The sequence below is a fragment of the Anabrus simplex genome, chromosome 2 (genome assembly GCF_040414725.1).
Source record: "Anabrus simplex isolate iqAnaSimp1 chromosome 2, ASM4041472v1, whole genome shotgun sequence".
Classification (NCBI taxonomy): Eukaryota; Metazoa; Arthropoda; class Insecta; order Orthoptera; family Tettigoniidae; genus Anabrus; species Anabrus simplex.
The window spans coordinates 599860942-599879093 of NC_090266.1; the positions used below are offsets into that span (position 1 = coordinate 599860942).

At 40.9% G+C, this 18152-nt stretch overlaps 1 protein-coding gene across 4 annotated transcripts in view; it reads right to left on the reverse strand.

Annotated features, from left to right (window-relative positions):
• P5CS (Delta[1]-pyrroline-5-carboxylate synthase) overlaps positions 1-4272 on the reverse strand; it is a 313009-nt gene extending 308737 nt beyond the window's left edge. For 2 of the 4 annotated variants that reach the window (XM_067140984.2, XM_067140983.2), the window contains exon 1: positions 4118-4272. In XM_067140984.2, coding sequence (XP_066997085.1) covers positions 4118-4240 — 123 coding nt within the window. In that variant the 5' untranslated portion in view covers positions 4241-4272. The remainder of the gene's footprint in view (positions 1-4117) is intronic. The other 2 variants (XM_067140986.2, XM_067140985.2) reach the window with 1 other exon arrangement.
• Positions 4273-18152: the final 13880 nt, after the last annotated feature.

An 18152-nucleotide genomic window follows, 5' to 3' on the forward strand; every position in this document is an offset into this window, starting at 1 on the left:
TACTTGATTCAAACACCACAAACGACGGCTGTATACGTGGAAGAGACATGGAGACATAGGAAGTTATCAAATAGACTTCATTATGATTAGGCAGAAATTCAGAAACCAGCTGTTCGATTGCAAGACATTCCCTAAACCAAACGTGGACTATGACCATAACTTGGTGTTCATGAAATTTCATCTGAAATTGAAGAAAATAAAGAAAGGAAATAATGCATGAAGATTGGATCCAGATAAGTTGCGACAAAAGAGTGTGATGGATTGTCTCAAAGAACATGTTACACCAGGAGTAAAGGATAAGGCTGAAAGGAACATAATATATGAAGAGCGGACAGTCGTGGAGAACGAGATCGGTAGGACTGCTGAAGAAATATTAGGAAGAAAGGTATGATCAAGTAAGAATCAGTGGATAACCCGGGATATATTAGACCTAATTGACGAACGGCGAAAATACAAGAATTCAAAAAATGAGCAAAAAATAATACGGGCGAGTAAAGAATGAAGTAGATAGAATTAGCAGGACAGCTAAGGAAGAATGGCTGAAAGAGAAGTGCAAGAATATTGTAGGTTGTATGTTTGTAGGAAACCTAGATGCTGCATACAGAAAAATCAAGAAAATCATTGGAGGGAGAAGAACTAGGTGTATGAATATTAAGAGCTCAGATGGAAAACCACTACTACGGAAATAAGAAAAGGCAGAAAGTTGTCGGGAACGTGTTAAATAATTCTATTCTGGAAAAGAAGTAGCTGATAAGGTCCCGGAACATGAAGAGGCTGTTGATGATGATGAAACTGGAGACACAATTTTGAGGTCAGAATTCGACAGAGCTTTGAGAGACCTCAATAGGAACAAGACAACTGTAATTGGTGTCATACTCTCTGAATTACTGACTGCCTTAGGAGAAACCAGCATGGGGAGATTATTCCATGCAGTATGCAACATGTATGATACAGGAGAAGTGCCACACAATATTAAACCGAATGTTTTTATACCTATTCCCAAGTAAGCTGATGCTAACAAGTGTGAAAACTACCACACTCTTCGTTTAGTATCTCACACTTGCAAAATTGTAACTCGTATTATTTACAGAGGAATGGAAAGACAAGTTGAAACTGAGTTGAGAGAAGATAAATTTGGCTTCAGAAGGTATGTAGGAACACGTGAAGAAAACCTGGCTTTACGTCTAATCTTACAGGAACGAACTAGGAAGGTCAAGCCCACATAAATGACGTTCGTGGATGTAGAAAAGGCATTCAATAATGTTGATTGGACCAAGGTATTTGAGATTCTGAAGGTGATCGGGATCAGATACCGAGAAAGATGGATTATTTAAAATCTGAACAAAAATCAGTATGCAGTAATAAGAATCGAAGGGTATGAAAAAGACATAGCAATCCAGAATGGAGTGAGGAAAGGCTGCAGTTTGCCCTCTCTCCCATTCGTTGATTATGTAGAACAGGGGGTAAACGAAATCAAAGAGGATTTTGGAAAAGGAATCACAATCCAAAAGTGGTAAATCAAAACTCAGAGATTTGCCGATGTTACTGTTAATTTATCTAAGTTTTCAGAAGATCTCGAGAAATTGCTGAGCGGTATGGATATGGTCTTGGATTCGGAGTACAAGAAGAATGCTGAAGGTGAAGTGGGTAGATCGAATCAGGAATGAATACATACTGAATCCAATTAATGAGAGGAGAACGATTTGATAAAATTTGACGCCAAGAAGTGGTAGAATTAGAGGACAGATCATAGCATACCCAGGACTAGTTCAGTTATTTTTTTAGGGAGGTGTAGGCGGTAACAACAGCAAGGGTAATGGCAAACAGATTAGGGTAAATATAAGATATAGCAGTTAATGAAAAGTTTAGCACAGGATAGGGTGTCATGGAGAGCTCCATCAAACCAGTCTATTGACTGATGACCCAAACTGCATTATTATTATTATTATTATTATTATTATTATTATTATTATTATTATTATCAGCAACTGATTTTAGCATTCCTGACGAGAAATCGATCCTCATTCTTGACTCATGAAGGCAGCGAACTGAAAACTGATTGGCAATATTTTATATTCATATCGCTTTCTCAGAAGTCGAATTTTATCTGTATACAAAATGTCACGTGCTTCTACTTCTCTCTGGAAATATTATCTAGAATCTCTTCTTGTTGCTAACACCATAAGTTGATCAGATCAGGTGCTCACCTTGTGTGCTGGATCGAATTCCGGCGCCGTCTGTTGACATTTAAGAGTGCTTACGTGTGTCAGCAGGTTGAATGCTATGTTAAGGAACGTTCTTTGTACAGCAACATCCCTGCACTCTACACATTCATATGTGTCTAAAATCCAGCAATAAAGTGATGTTATTATTATTATTATTATTATTATTATTATTATTATTATTATTATTATTATTATTATTATTATTTACGGCACCCTGAATATAACTCCTTAGCTTACTGTCTTTGGTCCAAAAGGCCCCGGGTTCGACTCACGGCCCAGTCGGAGATTTTAGCCTTCATTGATTATGTCCTGCGCCTCGGGGAATGGGTATTTGGGCTGTTTTCAACATTAGATTTCACCCTGGGCAGTCAACTCGAAAAACTAGCACCAAATCTCTCCTCAGGCCACACAGCATTATCATCATATTTTTCTTGCTTGTGGCCTTACGTCGCACCGACACAGATAGGTCTTACGGCGACGATGAGATAGGAAAGGCCTAGGAGTTGGAAGGAAGCGTCCGTAGCCTTAATTAAGGTACAGCCTCAGCACTTGCCTGGTGTGCAAATGGGAAACTACGGAGAAACATCTTCAGGGCTGCAAGAGTGGGATTCGAACCCACTATCTCCCGGATGCAAGCCGACAGCTGAACGCCCCTAACCGTACGCCCAACCCGCCCGGTCGTTATCGTCATGATTAAGGCAGACATGTAATACACAATTGTGTATACTGAAAGCTGTCTTAAAATCACCCATTGGAGAGAATAAACGTGTCTCTTTCCTTGTTTCGCATTTACTATTCCTTGCTCGCCTGCTCAGTGACAACTATACATTGCCTACACGGTACATCACGAACAACTATGCCTACTATGATTGCGTTGTTCATCCTCAAACATTACTTGAGAGTAAATAAATTTATATACCCTATCGAATAAAGCAATTATCAGTATGTTCCACGGGGCGCTATCGTATTTTCCTGACGTTATTATATGCTTAAATTTCCACGTTCACTTGAACAGTTGGGTTACTAAGTGATCACGAAACAGGAATTTCTCTCAGTCTTCCATGAAACACTGCGCGTGCAGCTAGACAGAGAAAGGATATATTCGGATAAAGATGCCAATAGAAAATAAAATGATATGAACTTATCGGTATGTTAAAAGACAAAACGTACTTTACATATGTACAGGAGTAAATTTGTGAAGAATGAACAACTTTCTTCTAAGTCTCCATAATTGATGATTAGTTGAAAGTCTAGCGCTGGAATTCTTTTTCTTCTCCCTCATCATCTTAATCTATTTACCCTCCAGGGTTGGTTTTCCCTCGGACTCAGCGAGGGATACCACCTCTAGCATCTCAAGGGCAGTGTCCTGGAGCGTGAAACTTTGGGTCGGGGGATACAAATGGGGAGAATGACCAGTACCTCGCCCATGCGGCCTCACCTGCTATGCTGAACAGGGGCGTTGTCGGGGGAGGGTAAGATTGGAAGGGATAGACAAGGAAGAGGGAAGGAAGCGGCCGTGGCCTTATGTTAGGTACCATCCCGGCATTTGCCGGGAGGAGAAGTGGGAAACCACGGAAAACCCCTTTGAGGATGGCTCAGGAGGGAATCGATCCTCCCTCTACTCAGTTGACCTCCCAAGGCTGAGTGGACCCCGTTCCAGCCCTCGTACCACTTTTCAAATTTCGTGGCAGAGCCGGGAATCTAACCCGGGCCTCCGGGGGTGGCAGCTAATCACACTAACCACTATACAACAGGGGCGGACGCGCTGGAATTCACTAAGTAAAAAAATATACGGGTTAAGTCACCGAGTGTATTAAGACCTCCACCAGAACGAAAGACGAAAGACGAAGCGCTTTCGATAAACCATTATGATAATTTATGGTAATACTTACGGCTTGGTTGATAACGAAGAGCCCTTTTCCAGTACTGGCACTGCGCACTGCATGAGAAAAAACACCGGCTCCGTAACACCGGGCCGGCAGGAGCGTTTTAGTGGCGATGTACTGCGTGAGCATGATGGATTCAGACTATCAGTCAGTCGTCTGAGCTCTCAGATATATAAACTGAACTGGTCAGAATGATATCGGCCATCACTGGACTTTGAACGTTTGACGTCTTCAGGCAATTATAACACATATAATATGGTTTCTAGCTCTGCTTCCTTCGGCGTTTGCTCCAATGGAAAATTGAGATCACAAATTCCACCACTGTAAAATCAGATTATATCACCGATATTGCAAATGTTGCATCCACAGTAGTAATGGGCAAACGTACACAGTAAATAGCAGAAGTAAACGGTATGGGTATAATTGTTCCCTCCTGAACAAATAACGAACTTCATATGATGATTCAAACTTCTAAGTGTTTCTGCGAGATGCATATCTATATGTAAATATTTATCATTTAAACTGTCAGTATAAGTGGAAACTTACACTCACGAGAAATATAACATGACAGAGCACTTTGAATGGCACAAAATAATACGTGTCCGATGTCGTGCAAAACTACGTTAGTTATTATTCCTCTGCTAAGGCCAATAATTGTATGTATGCGATCTAGCGTCTCATTAAACTATTTATCATCAAACATGATAATATACAGTAGGACTGGAAGAGGAGAATAGATGAACAATAACACTCGCATCCTGGGCGAGAAGATTGAGAGCAGCCAAATACACAAGAGGCCAAATAATTCATTAGTAAGTGAAGTTCCACTGACGGCGTGAGTGGTCTCTTTCCTTTCCCCTAGTTTCTCTACAGAAGTGAGAGCAACTAGGAACTAATTTCATTATAACATTCAACATTTTAACGATGTGAAGTTCATTGGACTTTTATTCAGGTTTATTAGATCGTACTATTGTAATGTACCACCAGTCCCGTGGTGTAGGGGTAGCGTGACTCCCTCCTATCCGGGGTGCGAATCATGGGCACTGCAAAGATTTACTTTCTGGATCAAGGGCTGAAATCAGATACACTCAGATTTTTGGAGATCAATTGAGGAGCTGTTGATATGAGAGACAGTAAACCTGGTCACGAAATCCAACCAATATAGCTGAGGATCTCGCCACAACGACCACGTGGCACTTCTAGACCAGCAGGCAATTTGAATGGGCAGCAGTCGCTTTAGCAAGCCACGGCCCATAATGGTGTTTATTGCCACGGATGGTTGCTCGTATAGCTGTCAGTTATTTATTCATCGTATGGCAAGACAACAACTGTAATTCGCAGGTAATGAATACAACTATAGTGGTTTACAGAAACAAAGGCAGACAGATCAGCAAAAATATACAGTTGTTGAAATATAGTCATGTACAAAAACGTCGACAACGTAAAATATTTACGGAGAGTATGAAAACACAAGTAATAATAAAAACATTAAATGACGTATGGCTTTTAGTGCCGCGCGTGTCCGAGAACAAGCTCGGCTCGCAAGTTGAAGGTCGTTCGATTTGACACTCGTAGGCGGCCCGCGGGTCGTGATGAGGATGAAAACGACGCACACACCCAGCTCCCGTGCCAGCAGAATTAATGTATTAGGTTAAAAATCTCCCCCGTGTCGGTAATCGAACCCGGGTCCCCTGTGACCGAAGACCAGCACGCTGACAACTAAGCCAAGGAGCTGAACACACGCAACGCTAAAGGAAACCCTCAATAACGTTACCGACCGTTACGGCAAAGGAGAATATATTACTGCCATATTAAATCCTGTTTTTGTATTATCCATGATTTTAAGTGTTGTTACCGTTTGGGGAAGTTATTAGGGATCCACGATCCACGTAATATAATTAGTTCGTCCTGAGCCCAGAAGTTGGCTGAAGAGCATGTTGTAGAAGAAATGAGAGACAAGAATACTCAAAACCGCCGCTCTAAGCTCCATGATCCAAATTATGAAAATTTGGGGAACTCTATCGTGTTTAAAATCAAAAATATTTTATAGGACCCAAAGACCAATCAATTTAAAAAATGACAATCAACATGTTATTTTATAGAATGACACCGTTCTTTCATTGGTGAACAGCACAGTTTATTGAGATTATTATTTTTATTATTATTATTACTTGTTTAACGTCGCTCAAACTCTTCTTCTTCTTCTACTTCTTCTTCTTCTTCTGCTTAATATGTTTACCCTCCAGGGTTAGTTTTCCCTCGGACTCAGCGAGGGATCCCACCTCTGCCTCCTCAAAGGCAGTGTCCTGGAGCGTGAGACATTGGGTCGGGGATACGACTGGGGAGAATGACAAATACCTCGCCCAGGCGGCCTCACCTGCTATGCTGAACATGGGCCTTGTGGGGGGATGGGAAAATAGGAAAGATAGACAAGGAAGTGGCCGTGGCCTTAAGTTAGGTACCATTCCGGCATTTGACTGGAGGAGAAGTGGGAAACCACGGAAAACCACTTCTATGATGGCTAAGATGGGAATCGAAACGACTTCTACTCATTTGACCTCCCGAGGCTGAGTGGACCCCATTCCAGCCCTCGTACTACTTTTCAATTTTCGTGGCAGAGCCGGGAATCTAACCCGCGCTTGCGGGGGTGGCAGCTAATCACACTAACCACTACACCACAGATGCGGACCGCTCTAACTCATGGAAGGTTTTCGGTACCGGAAGGATGGGAAGGACCTAGGACTGGGAGGGAAGCAGCCATGGCCTTATTTAAGGTACAACTCCAGCATTTGCCTGGTGTGAAAAATGGATACCATGGAAAACAATCTTCAGGGCTGTCGCCGGTGGGCTTCGAACCCACTATCTCCCGAATGCATGCTCCCAGCTGCGCGACCCTAACCGCACGGCCAGCTCACTCGGTTTTATTATTGTGTACTTATTATTAAAATACAACTTGAATTAATTACATAAAAGACATGTAATTTAATTAGCCCTAATAGCTTTCTTTCTTTCTTCGCTTCTTAATCCTTTTACCCTCCAGAGTTGGTTTTCCCCTCGGACTCAGCGAGGAATTCCAGAAGGCCAGTGTCCTGGAGCGTGAGACTTTGTGTCGGAGGCTTTAAACAGGAAAGGAGGACCAGTACCTCACCCAGGCAGCCTCACCTACACGCTATGCTGAACAGGGGCCTTGTGGTGGGGATGGGAAGATTGGAAGGGATAGACAAGGAAGAGGCAAAGAAGCGGGGCTGGCCTCAAGTTAGGTACCACCCGACATTTGCCTGGAGAAGTGGGAAACCACGGAAAACCATTTCGAGGATGGTTGAAGTGGGAATCGAACACCCTCTGCTCAGTTAACCTCCCGAGGTTAAGTGGACCCCTTTCCAGCCATTGTACCACCTTCCAAATTTTGTGGCAGAGCCGGGAGTCGAACCCGGGACTACAAAGGGTGGCAACTAATCACACTAACCACTACACCACAGAGGCGGATTTAATTAATAGCAATTAAGAAAAAATGTATATTTTATTTCTATATATGTATGAATTACAGAGTACGATGAAAACCTTGGTGGAGACTCTCAAAGGAAAATAGTTGTCTTTTATCTGCTAATACATACTGATGCATGAAATAATATATCTCCACTTCCATAGTAACTATTGGAGCATACTCAAAGCGCGCAATTTTACCTGGATTGAACTCACAGTCAGCAAGTTATTCCTAAGTATTTTACGCCAGGAATATCCTAAATTGTATCCACCATATCAATTAGTTGACAATTTAACAGCTTCTCATCCGTAAACAGCCTTGCAATTGTTGTTTAACTTATGGGGGCATATCAGTTTTTGCTAGTGGTTTAATGTCGTTCTAACTCAGATAACTATACGGCGACGATGGAACAGGAAAAGTCTAGGACTGGAAAGCAAGTGGCTCCGGCCCTAATTAAGATACAGTCTTGGCATTTACTATTTTAGCATTAATGATCTAGAATTTTCGCATGGTTATTTGGCCAGTTAATTACCTCCCCTCTAGCTGCCGTAGATATTCGATTGTCCTCAGAAGGCAACTACAGAGCAGACCGCATCAGGCATTCAAATTGACAGCAGAGTCATAAATCGAACCAAGTTCCTTAGTTTGAGTCTGTGAATACTAGACCAATGAAGTAGTCATCACTAACCTTGCAATGAAATAATGAATCAGTCCTGCATGGTGCGCCATTTTATTTTTCTATATGTGTGGTGTCGATACAATGTATGTAGTCAAGACGACAAAATCTGAGATATTGTTGGTTTGTAATTCAGCTGCTATGTGCGATCCTCAATAGTTACAAAAATTTGAATTGAAAGTTCAGATGTACACAACCGTCCAGGATGACCTCAGCTTGACGAAAATGACTTTTAAAATCAAATTATAAACTGTGTTCTGTCCTCCCATGGACTCATTGAGACATTTTGGTTGGTGTTACTGCTCGGTCTGCAAGAAAGCTGATCCTCAACAGGCTGGTAAGGGAACGCTATGCTGAGCCAGAAAAGTTCTAGGAAAGTTCTTTTTCAACTCTTCGTCCACTACTATGCATTCACAGGTTATATGAAGCTGTGGTGTTCGTATTGTGTGTACGTGTATATGTAAGCAATTGGGGCTGATATTTCTATCCCAGGATTTGCCTGAATTGAAAGTGGGAAACGCATTTCAGGACGCTTTTGAGTGATTTTTTTAACCTAATCCTCTACTGAATGTTGTGTAAACTGGCGCTGAGAGAGCTTTTCTGCAGTCCGTCGAAATAATTTTTAGTTCGTGGTAGATCCCTTGATTGAAACCGCGTCAGCCGAGTGGGGAGCTAACATTTTCAACCCTAAATTACGACGACGGACTATCATGTGCATAGGCGTTAGTATAGTCGTTACCATGTACAGTATAGTGTTTGAGGCACAACAACACACCGCTTTCCTCCATCTTATCGCCATTCAGTAGGACTTACAGGTTACAGTTGTTACAGTTTTATTCTACGAATGACCGCACAGGTCATCAATTACTTTTATTTGATATGGGTAAGAAGATTTATAACTCGTTTTCCAAGCTTAACGCCCCATAAAACCACTGCATGAACTGCATTCCTTCGATATTAGTGAAGAGTTAAAATGAAATGTAAATCTTTAATAATAATAATAATAATAATAATAATAATAATAATAATAATAATAATAATAATAATAATAATAATAGATGCTTTTACGTACCACCGTCTACTTTTAAAGTTCTCGGAGACGAAAAGTTTTACTAATCAAGCAATCGTTTATAACGGCTTAGTAACGACTGCTATGTCCGCCTCTGTGGTATAGTGGTTACTGTGATTAGCTGCCAACCCCGGAGGCCCGGGTTCGATTCCCGGCTCTGCCACGAAATTGGAAAAGTGATACGAGGGCTGGAACGGGATCCACTCATTCTCGGGAGGTCAACTGAGTAGAGGTGGGTTCGATTCCCACCTCAGCCGTCCTGAAAGTGGTTTTCCGTGGTTTCCCACTTCTCCTCCAGGCAAATGCCGGAATGGTACCTAACTTAAGGCCACGGCCGCTTCCTTCCCATCCCCTACCAAGGCCCCTGTTCAGCATAGCAGGTGAGGCCGCTTGGGCGAGGTACTGGTCATTCTCCCCAGTTGTATCCCCCGGCCCAATGTCTCACGCTCCAGGACAATGCCCTTGAGGTGGTAGAGGTGGGATCCCTCACTGAGTCTGAGGGAAATCCAACCCTGGAGGGTAAACGGATTAAGAAGAACGACTGCTATACTATCCCTATAACGACAGGGCTATCTGATGTTCACTTCTGTAGAGTAACGGTTAGCAAAAGCAGTACATGCAGCTCACCTTCCTTGAGGGTGTGACTGAAACGACGAGGACACCAATTTATATTAAAATTCCTGAAAGAGGTTCCCATATATTCCTGAAAAGGGATCCCATACGAGTTTGAAGAATACCTGGATACATGTAGTAGATGCAAAAATAGGAGAGGAAATAGAAATTGTTATTTTGCACTCCTGTGGGAGGATGTGGAGGAGTATCGGAAGAGATCGCAGTTTGAATTAGGCCGCACGGAACGTCATACGTCTCACCCGAAAAATTTAAACCTCAAAGCAATCGTCCCTTTGAAGCATATAGGACATATAGTCCCAACAATTTGATTGATTCCTGTATCCAAACACGTATATGCTATCTTTAAAAACAATGTACCGGTACATGTGTTCTATAATAACTATACTGGTAACGTGTTGTTGTTTTTGCAGTCAACAATGTATACAAGGACATTCATTCCTTTCTTGAATGCGCGTCTCTTTCACGTTGTCTGAGGGCTTCCTTCTGTTCCGTTCTATGTTTTAATTGAAACGAATATTTCAAACTTGATAGGCATAAATAAAACTATTCCAGTAGAAATTTTTAAGACAAAAATTACATTTACTACGTGTGTTTTTACATTTTGGGACACTGATGTCCCTGTATGCGGTAAAGGTAATAAATTGCCTTTCTCATAGCAAAATGTATTCTTGGTTATCATTTGAGCTGATACTTGATGACCTTCGATGTTAGGCCCCTTAAAACAACAAGCAAGATACTTGGTATGTTGGATGTATTGCACGGATATTTCTCTCATAGCATTTTCCACACCTATGATGTGAAAGCATCACATGTTTAATGTCCGGGAGGACTAGATTCTGCAGTATCTCGATGCTGGAACCGGATGATGAAGACAACCTCGTTCTGAACGAGGAAGATAGGGCTTTCCTCGAAGAAGCCTTGAATAATGGGATTACTAGAATTATCATTGATGATAATGCAGGTGGAACAGGGTCATGGGATGGACAAAAGGGTGGAGGAAGTAGCTTCCGTAGCTGTCAGGAAAGATAGGTCTGACCAGGAGGGGAGGGGATCAAATGAGGTTGGTAGGGTTGAGGCTCTGATCATGGGGGATTCCACCGTTAGACATGTCGGGAAAGTGTATAGAGGAAAGGGTACCAGGGTATAGTGTTATCCAGGAATAAGGTTAAGGCAGATGTTGAGGAAAGTAGAAGAGAAGGAGGAGGGAAAGGAGAAGGTGGTAATGTTTCACGTTGGTACTAACAACGTAAGACAAGCAGGTATAAGTACCAGCATAATTGGGGATGTGTGGGACCTGGTAAATGCAGCACGGGTGAAGTTTAAGGAAGCGGAGAATGTTAACAGTGGAATACTGTGTAGGAAGGAAACTGACTGGAAGGTGATTGGCGATTTAAAGGAAACTATGGAGTGGGTATGTGGGAAACTGGGAGTGAGATTTCTAGATCTTAATGGGTGGGTAGGAGATAGGGATCTGCGCTCTGATGGCCTTCACTGAAACCACAGTGGTACCTATAAGTCAGGAAATTTGTTCAGAAGGGTTATAGGTAGGTACATTCAGGGAAACAGGGTGGCCTAGGGAGCGGTGTTAAGGGAACAGGGAACTTGAATTCAAGTAGGGATGACATAAAAATGTTAGTGCTCAACTGTAAAAGTATTGTAAAGAAAGGAGTAGGATTAAGTAATTTAAAAGTATATACTTACCAGATACTGTAATAGGAGTTGAATCATGGCTGAGATATGATGTAATGGATGCAGACATTTTCTGACGGTACTGGAGGGTGTATCGTAGAGATAGGATAGGAATGGTAGGAGGGGGAATATTCATTCAGGTGAAAGAACAATTTGTAGGCTACGAAAATGTTAAAGATGAAAAACACGAAATTAGAGGGGTAATGCTCATCTCTAAAGATAATAGGCAACTTGATGTCTTTGGAGTGTAAGGCCAGGGAAGGGTAGTGCAGATGCTGATTCAGAATTATTTGATAAGATAATCAGCTATGTGGGAAATGATAAGGAAAGGAACGTGATTGTAGCGGGAGATCTCAATTTACCAAATGTCGATTGGGTAGGTAATGCGAACGACAGGAAGCGTGACCAACAAGTGTGAAATAAGTTAATATGGGTAGGGCATCTGATTTAGAAAGTGATGGAACCAACTAGAGGGAAGAATATTCTGGATGTGGTGCTGGTAAAACCAGATGAGCTCTATAGAGAAACCGAAGTAGGTATTAGTGATCACGAAGCTGTTTTTGTGGCAATTAAAAATAAATGTGAAAGGAAAGAAGATATAAAAATTAGGACTATTAGGCAGTACCATATGGCTGATTAAAAAGGCATGAGGGAGTTTTTAATAAGTAACTATGATCGGTGGAAAACGGTAAATAAAAATGTAAACAGACTCTGGGATTTGTTTAAAGCAATTGTTGAGTAATGTGAAAATAGGTTTGCACCTTTAAAGGTGGTAAGGAATGGTAAAGATCCACAATATTATAACAGGGAAGTAAAGAGACTAAGAAGGTGGTGCAGGTTGGAAAGAAATAGAGTTAGAAATGGCTGTGTAAGTAAGGAGAAATTTAAGGAACTTACTAGGAAATTGAATCTAGCAAAGAAGTCTGCTAAGGATATCATGATGGCAAGCATAATTGGCGGCCATACAGATTTTACTGAAAAATGGAAGAGGTTCCAAGGTTCCAGGTTCCAAGAAGGACATTCCAGGAATCATTTATGAACAAGGGGAGTGTGTATGCGAGGATATTCAAAAGGCAGAAATATTCAGTCAGCAGCATGTAAAGATTGTTGGTTGCAAGGATGATGTACAGATAGAGGAGGTGACTAATACTAAAGAAGTATTAAAATTAACCTATGACAGCAATGACATTTACAGTAAGATACAAAAGTTGAAAACTAGAAAAGCAGCTGGAATTGATAAGATTTTCTGGGATATACTGAAGGCAATGGGTTGGGATATAGTACCATATCTGAAGCACTTGTCTGATTATTGTTTGCATGAAGGAACTTTACCAAATGAATGGGGAGTTGCTATAGCAGCCCCTCTATATAAAGTAAAGGATGATAGACATAAAGCTGAAAATTACAGGCCGGTCAGTTTGACAAGCATTGTATGTGAATTTTGGGAAAGCATTCTTTCTGATTATATAAGACATGTTTGCGAAATTAATAACTGGTTTGATAGAAGGCAGTTTGGGTTTAGGAAAGGTTATTCCACTGAAGCCCAACTTGTAGGATTCCAGCAAGATATACCAGATATCCTGGATTCAGGAGGTCAATTGGATTGTATCGCGATTGACCTGCCTAAGGCATTTGATAGGGTAGATCATGGGAGACTACTGGAAAAAATGAGTGCAATTGGACTTGACAAAAGAGTGATTGAATGGGTGGCTCTGTTTTTAGAAAATAGAACTCAGAGAATTAGAGTAGGTGAAGCTTTATCTATCCCTGTATGAAATAAGAGGGTAATTTCTCAAGGCAGTATTATTGGACCTTTATGTTTTATTATATATATCAATGATATGTGTAAAGAAATGAAATCAGAGATAAGGCTTTTCGCAGATGATGTTATTCTGTACATCGTAATAAATAAGTTACAAGATTGTGAGCAACTGCAAAATGACCTCGATAATGTTGTGAGATGGACAGTAGGCAATGGTATGATGATAAACGGGGATAAAGTCAGGTTGTGAGTTTCACAAATAGGAAAAGTCCTCTCAGTTTTAATTACTGCGTTGATGGGGTGAAAGTTCCCTTCGGGGATCATTGTAAGTACCTAGGTATTAGTATAAGGAAAGATATTCATTGGGGTAATCACACAAATATGATTGTAAATAAAGGGAACAGATCTCTGCACATGGTTATGAGGGTGTTTAGGGTTTGTAGTAAGGATGTAAAGGAGAGAGCATATTTGTCTCTGGTGAGACTCGGACTAGAGTATGGTTCCAGTGTATGGGACCCTCACCAGGATTACTTGATCCAGGAACTGGAAAAGAAAATCCAAAGAAAAGCAGCTCGATTTGTTCTGGACGATTTCCTACAAAAGAGTAGCGTTACAAAAATGTTGCAAAGTTTGGGCTAGGGAGACTTGGGAGAAAGGAGACGAGCCGCTCGACTAAGTGGTATGTTCCGAGCTGCCTGGAGAGATGGCGTGGGAGGACATCAGTAGACGAATATGTTTGAGTGATATCTTTAAAAATAGTAAAGATCACAATATGTAGATAAAGTTGGAATTCAAGAGGACAAATTGGGGCAAATATTCGTTTATAGGAAGGGGAGTTTGGGATTGGAATAACTTACCAAGGGAGATGTTCAATAAATTTCCAATTTCTTTGCAATCATTTAAGAATAGTCTAGGAAAACAACAGATAGGGAATCTTCCACGTGGACGACTGCCACAAATGCAGATCAGTAGTGATTGATTGATTGATCCAGATAAAGTCATTAACCATACACCTAACGGTAGTTCTTCAGTGCCCGAGAGCAACAATGTTGTTAGAGCCAGCGTAAGCATTAAAGAAGATAAAATGGTGATAAATACAACCAAATCTCCACGTGCTTCAGTTCTCCCTTTTGTTTGGGCTATACCTTATCAGCCGAACATGCGTAAGGACAAGGAACATGATTTCGGAAGAGTGATGATATAGCCGGAAAAAAAGACCAGAGAAGTGAACTAATACCAGTAGACATTTTTATGTCTGTGATGATCTTTCCCCAGTTACTTGACACCATTATCATTCCAGAAACTGTTAGAAATGCTCAACAGAAGGACATCCGTTTCAAAGTAGACAAGGAAGGAAAGAAGGCATTTCTGGGTATGAACTTAGTAATGTGGTACCTTGTTTAGCCCTCCATAAGGAATTACTGGTCTACTGATCCAGACATTAACGTTCCATATAAATCTCAAGTTATGATTATTCAAATGTTTAAAGGTGTTGGAAGGTTCTTGCATTTTTATGACAATGAAAAGCATTGCTGTACAGAGCATCGAGCCTGGAACTTTCGAAGAGTGATGTACGATCTAAATGAAAGTATTCAATCATCATTAAATTGAACCGAGATGCAAACAATCGGTGAGCACATGACCAAAATTGAAGGGGCACTGTGTAATGCGACAGTACGTAAAGCATAAACCCACAAGGTGGAGTTTCAAGATCTGGTGTTGGTGTGATGCAAAGACGGGATATCTATTCCAATTCGATTTGTACACAGTCAAGAAAAGGAATTGGAGCAGAATTAGGGCTAGGAGAAAGTGTAGTGAGGGAACTGACTACATCACTTGAAGGCATAGGTTGTGAAATTTATATTTATAATTTCTTCAATTCACCAACCCTGCAGTACTACCTTGCTGGAAGAAAATATATTGTGGTACTGTTCGACCCAATAGGAAGCAGATGCCAAAGAATTTCCCTCGCGACAAGAACATGAGAAGTAGTGACATTTCATATTTCAGTTTTAACTGAATTAGTGCAGTCAAATGGATGGACAACAAACGCGTGTTTCTTCTGAGTAATTTCATATCCCCTATTGTGGTAGAATCAGTCAAACGACGGTGCTCCATATCATCTGATGTATGTGATGTAACCTGTCCAGCACGACAGAAAAGTATAACAAAATATTTTTGGACCAGAAAATGATTACATATGAATTTGATGGACAAGCCAAAATGAAATATTATTTGATGCTATTCTTTGACCTGATGGAGTAAACAATGGTTGTATACTGTAGTCTACTAGATACTCTGTCAAAATGCAGGTTATTCAGGTCTCACTCAATTGGAATTTCGTCAGTATGTTGTCAGAAGCCTGACAGACCGATTTTCAAGCTGGAAGAGATAATGCCCCAATTGCGTGACCTTGCAAAAGAAGAGAAGTATGTCAACTGCAGCAGTCACTCATGAACACCAGATAACGAAACAGGATGCCAGAAAAAGATGTGCTGAATGTGCTAAAATCCGCGTGGAGAACAGAACAAACAACGATTTTTAGACATGTAACGTCCATTTGTGTTACTCAAAAGAAAGGAACTGCTTTCTAAATTTCCACACTGCCTAATGTAAAATTCCTCGACCCAGCCAGGAATCGAGTCCGAGACCTTTGTGTGTGGAATCCGCAATTTTGTGATACACAAAGGGAAGAATCTATATACTTAACTTCCCTAGCACCTAATATTAAGAAATGAAAAATTTTCCTTTGTCATATTGTGGGACAAATATGTCCCAAATTTTAAAAACCGACAACTCCATTCGTATAAAATATTTGAATTAGAAACTTGTGTTCTTAACTTTCAGTCAACATAAATTTCGGAAAATTATGCTAAAACTGACATTTCCAAACACCGTTTCCTTGCATGCGGCAAAGAGTAAACGTACGCAAGTGTGAGAATTTCTTTTAATAACTTCGAAGATTTCACAATGAGACACGTTTGCACATCATATCGGAAAGAGAAGACGACCTGGAAATAGATAGTCTCAAAACGATACAGTGGAGGAAGTGAGAGAAAAATAGAACAAAAAGAACACAAGGTATCCGCTGTACAGAGTAAAGCTGAAATTCTCCCGGAGATAAATTACGCCTGTAAGCATGCATGCACAGTGCATACATATTCTACAGACATAGTTAATTAATAAAAATGTCACGTATTACATTTTTATGGTTTTCGGAGACGCCGAGGTGACAATTTTTTCTCGCAGGAATTCTTTTATGTGCCAGTAAATCTACACACAAGAAGCTGGCGCATTACATAATTACATTAATTATTGTTCCTTCAACGCACCCTTCTCACATTTTCATCAGTGTGTTGCCAGAAGCCTGACTGACCGACTTTCAAGCTGGAAGAGATAATGCCCCCATTGAGTGCCCTTCCAGAAGAAGAGACGTATGTCAAGTGGCTTAATGCGCCTTTCGACCTCATGTCCAGGCAGATTTTTGGGCACAGCACCTACACTGAGTTTGAAATTTGATTAGAGTTTAAGGTAGGATATCGTTCATGCTTCAATGCGCTTGGTCCTGCTGAAAATCCCAACCGAAGGCACCGGGATTCGAACAGCTTATACTTAGCTCCCATCCAAATGAGGTATACAATCCCCTATATATAAATCACCTTAAAGACAACAACAATAATACAGTAATATTAACTATGCCGTGGGAAGTCTTCCCCGGCTCTTGGTATTTTATTCAGCCTGGCCAGGCTCTAATGTTATGAGAACTTTATATTTGTAACTGTTTTCTTGTATATGTATGTATGTTTATGTATTCATTTACTGCCTACCCTCCTTCCCTTAATAAAGTGTTATTCCTTGATTATTAAGTATGGGTCCAGAGAAAGTGGATATTTCCCACTCTGGAAGCGTGTCTCCTCTTCTCATGCCTCCATGTCTTTGGGCTACTTCCCCTGTCCCTCTCGGGGGATCCAATCGTTGTTGACTCGCTCGGCACGTGACCTCGCCTCTTGGGCAAGGCTAAGAGAGAGATTCTGCTTCTCGTGCTTGAAGGTGACACACATACGAGCCTGTGCCGTGTGGAGGTCGAAACCACTGACACGGAGGTAGGATCTGAAGTTTGTTTAGTTCCCCGATGTCTTACCGAGTAAGAAATGGTATGAGGTGGTTGGACCCCTTTTAGTAATGTAATGAAATTAAATCAAGGTGAGGTTTGTGCAAAACTTATTTGTAACTTTCATTTGTAAAAGTCTTGTTGGTGCTTTTACGTAGAGCTAATGCTCGTTACTTCTTGTACTATTTTTCACTTCTGCCGTTGCAGTTTGTTTGATGAGGCATGTCGTACCCCTTGCATGGGGATCTTTAAATTGTAACGTCCTTGATTATGAGTTGTAAAGCCACGGGTAATGTTATTTGACGTTCCTTATAATGAACTGGCAAGGTTTTACGCACTTTCGTGTAATGCCAAGTAATGTGTGTATTTAGACGCATCGGTTGGAAACTCGAAGAGTTTCTCTGCAGTTCTAAGAGTAGTTTAGATATTATGGTAAACTCGTGCTTACGTAAAGTGTAATAGTTTTAGATTGTTAGCCACGATATTTTCCAGAATTATCTGTTGGTATTTGGCAATTATATGAAGTGGGATACCCTACTCTTTAAGCTTGTATTAACTGTAATTTTAAATTACGTTGGCTAGGTCCCTAGGTGACCTTGTGTGACGTTTGTAAATTA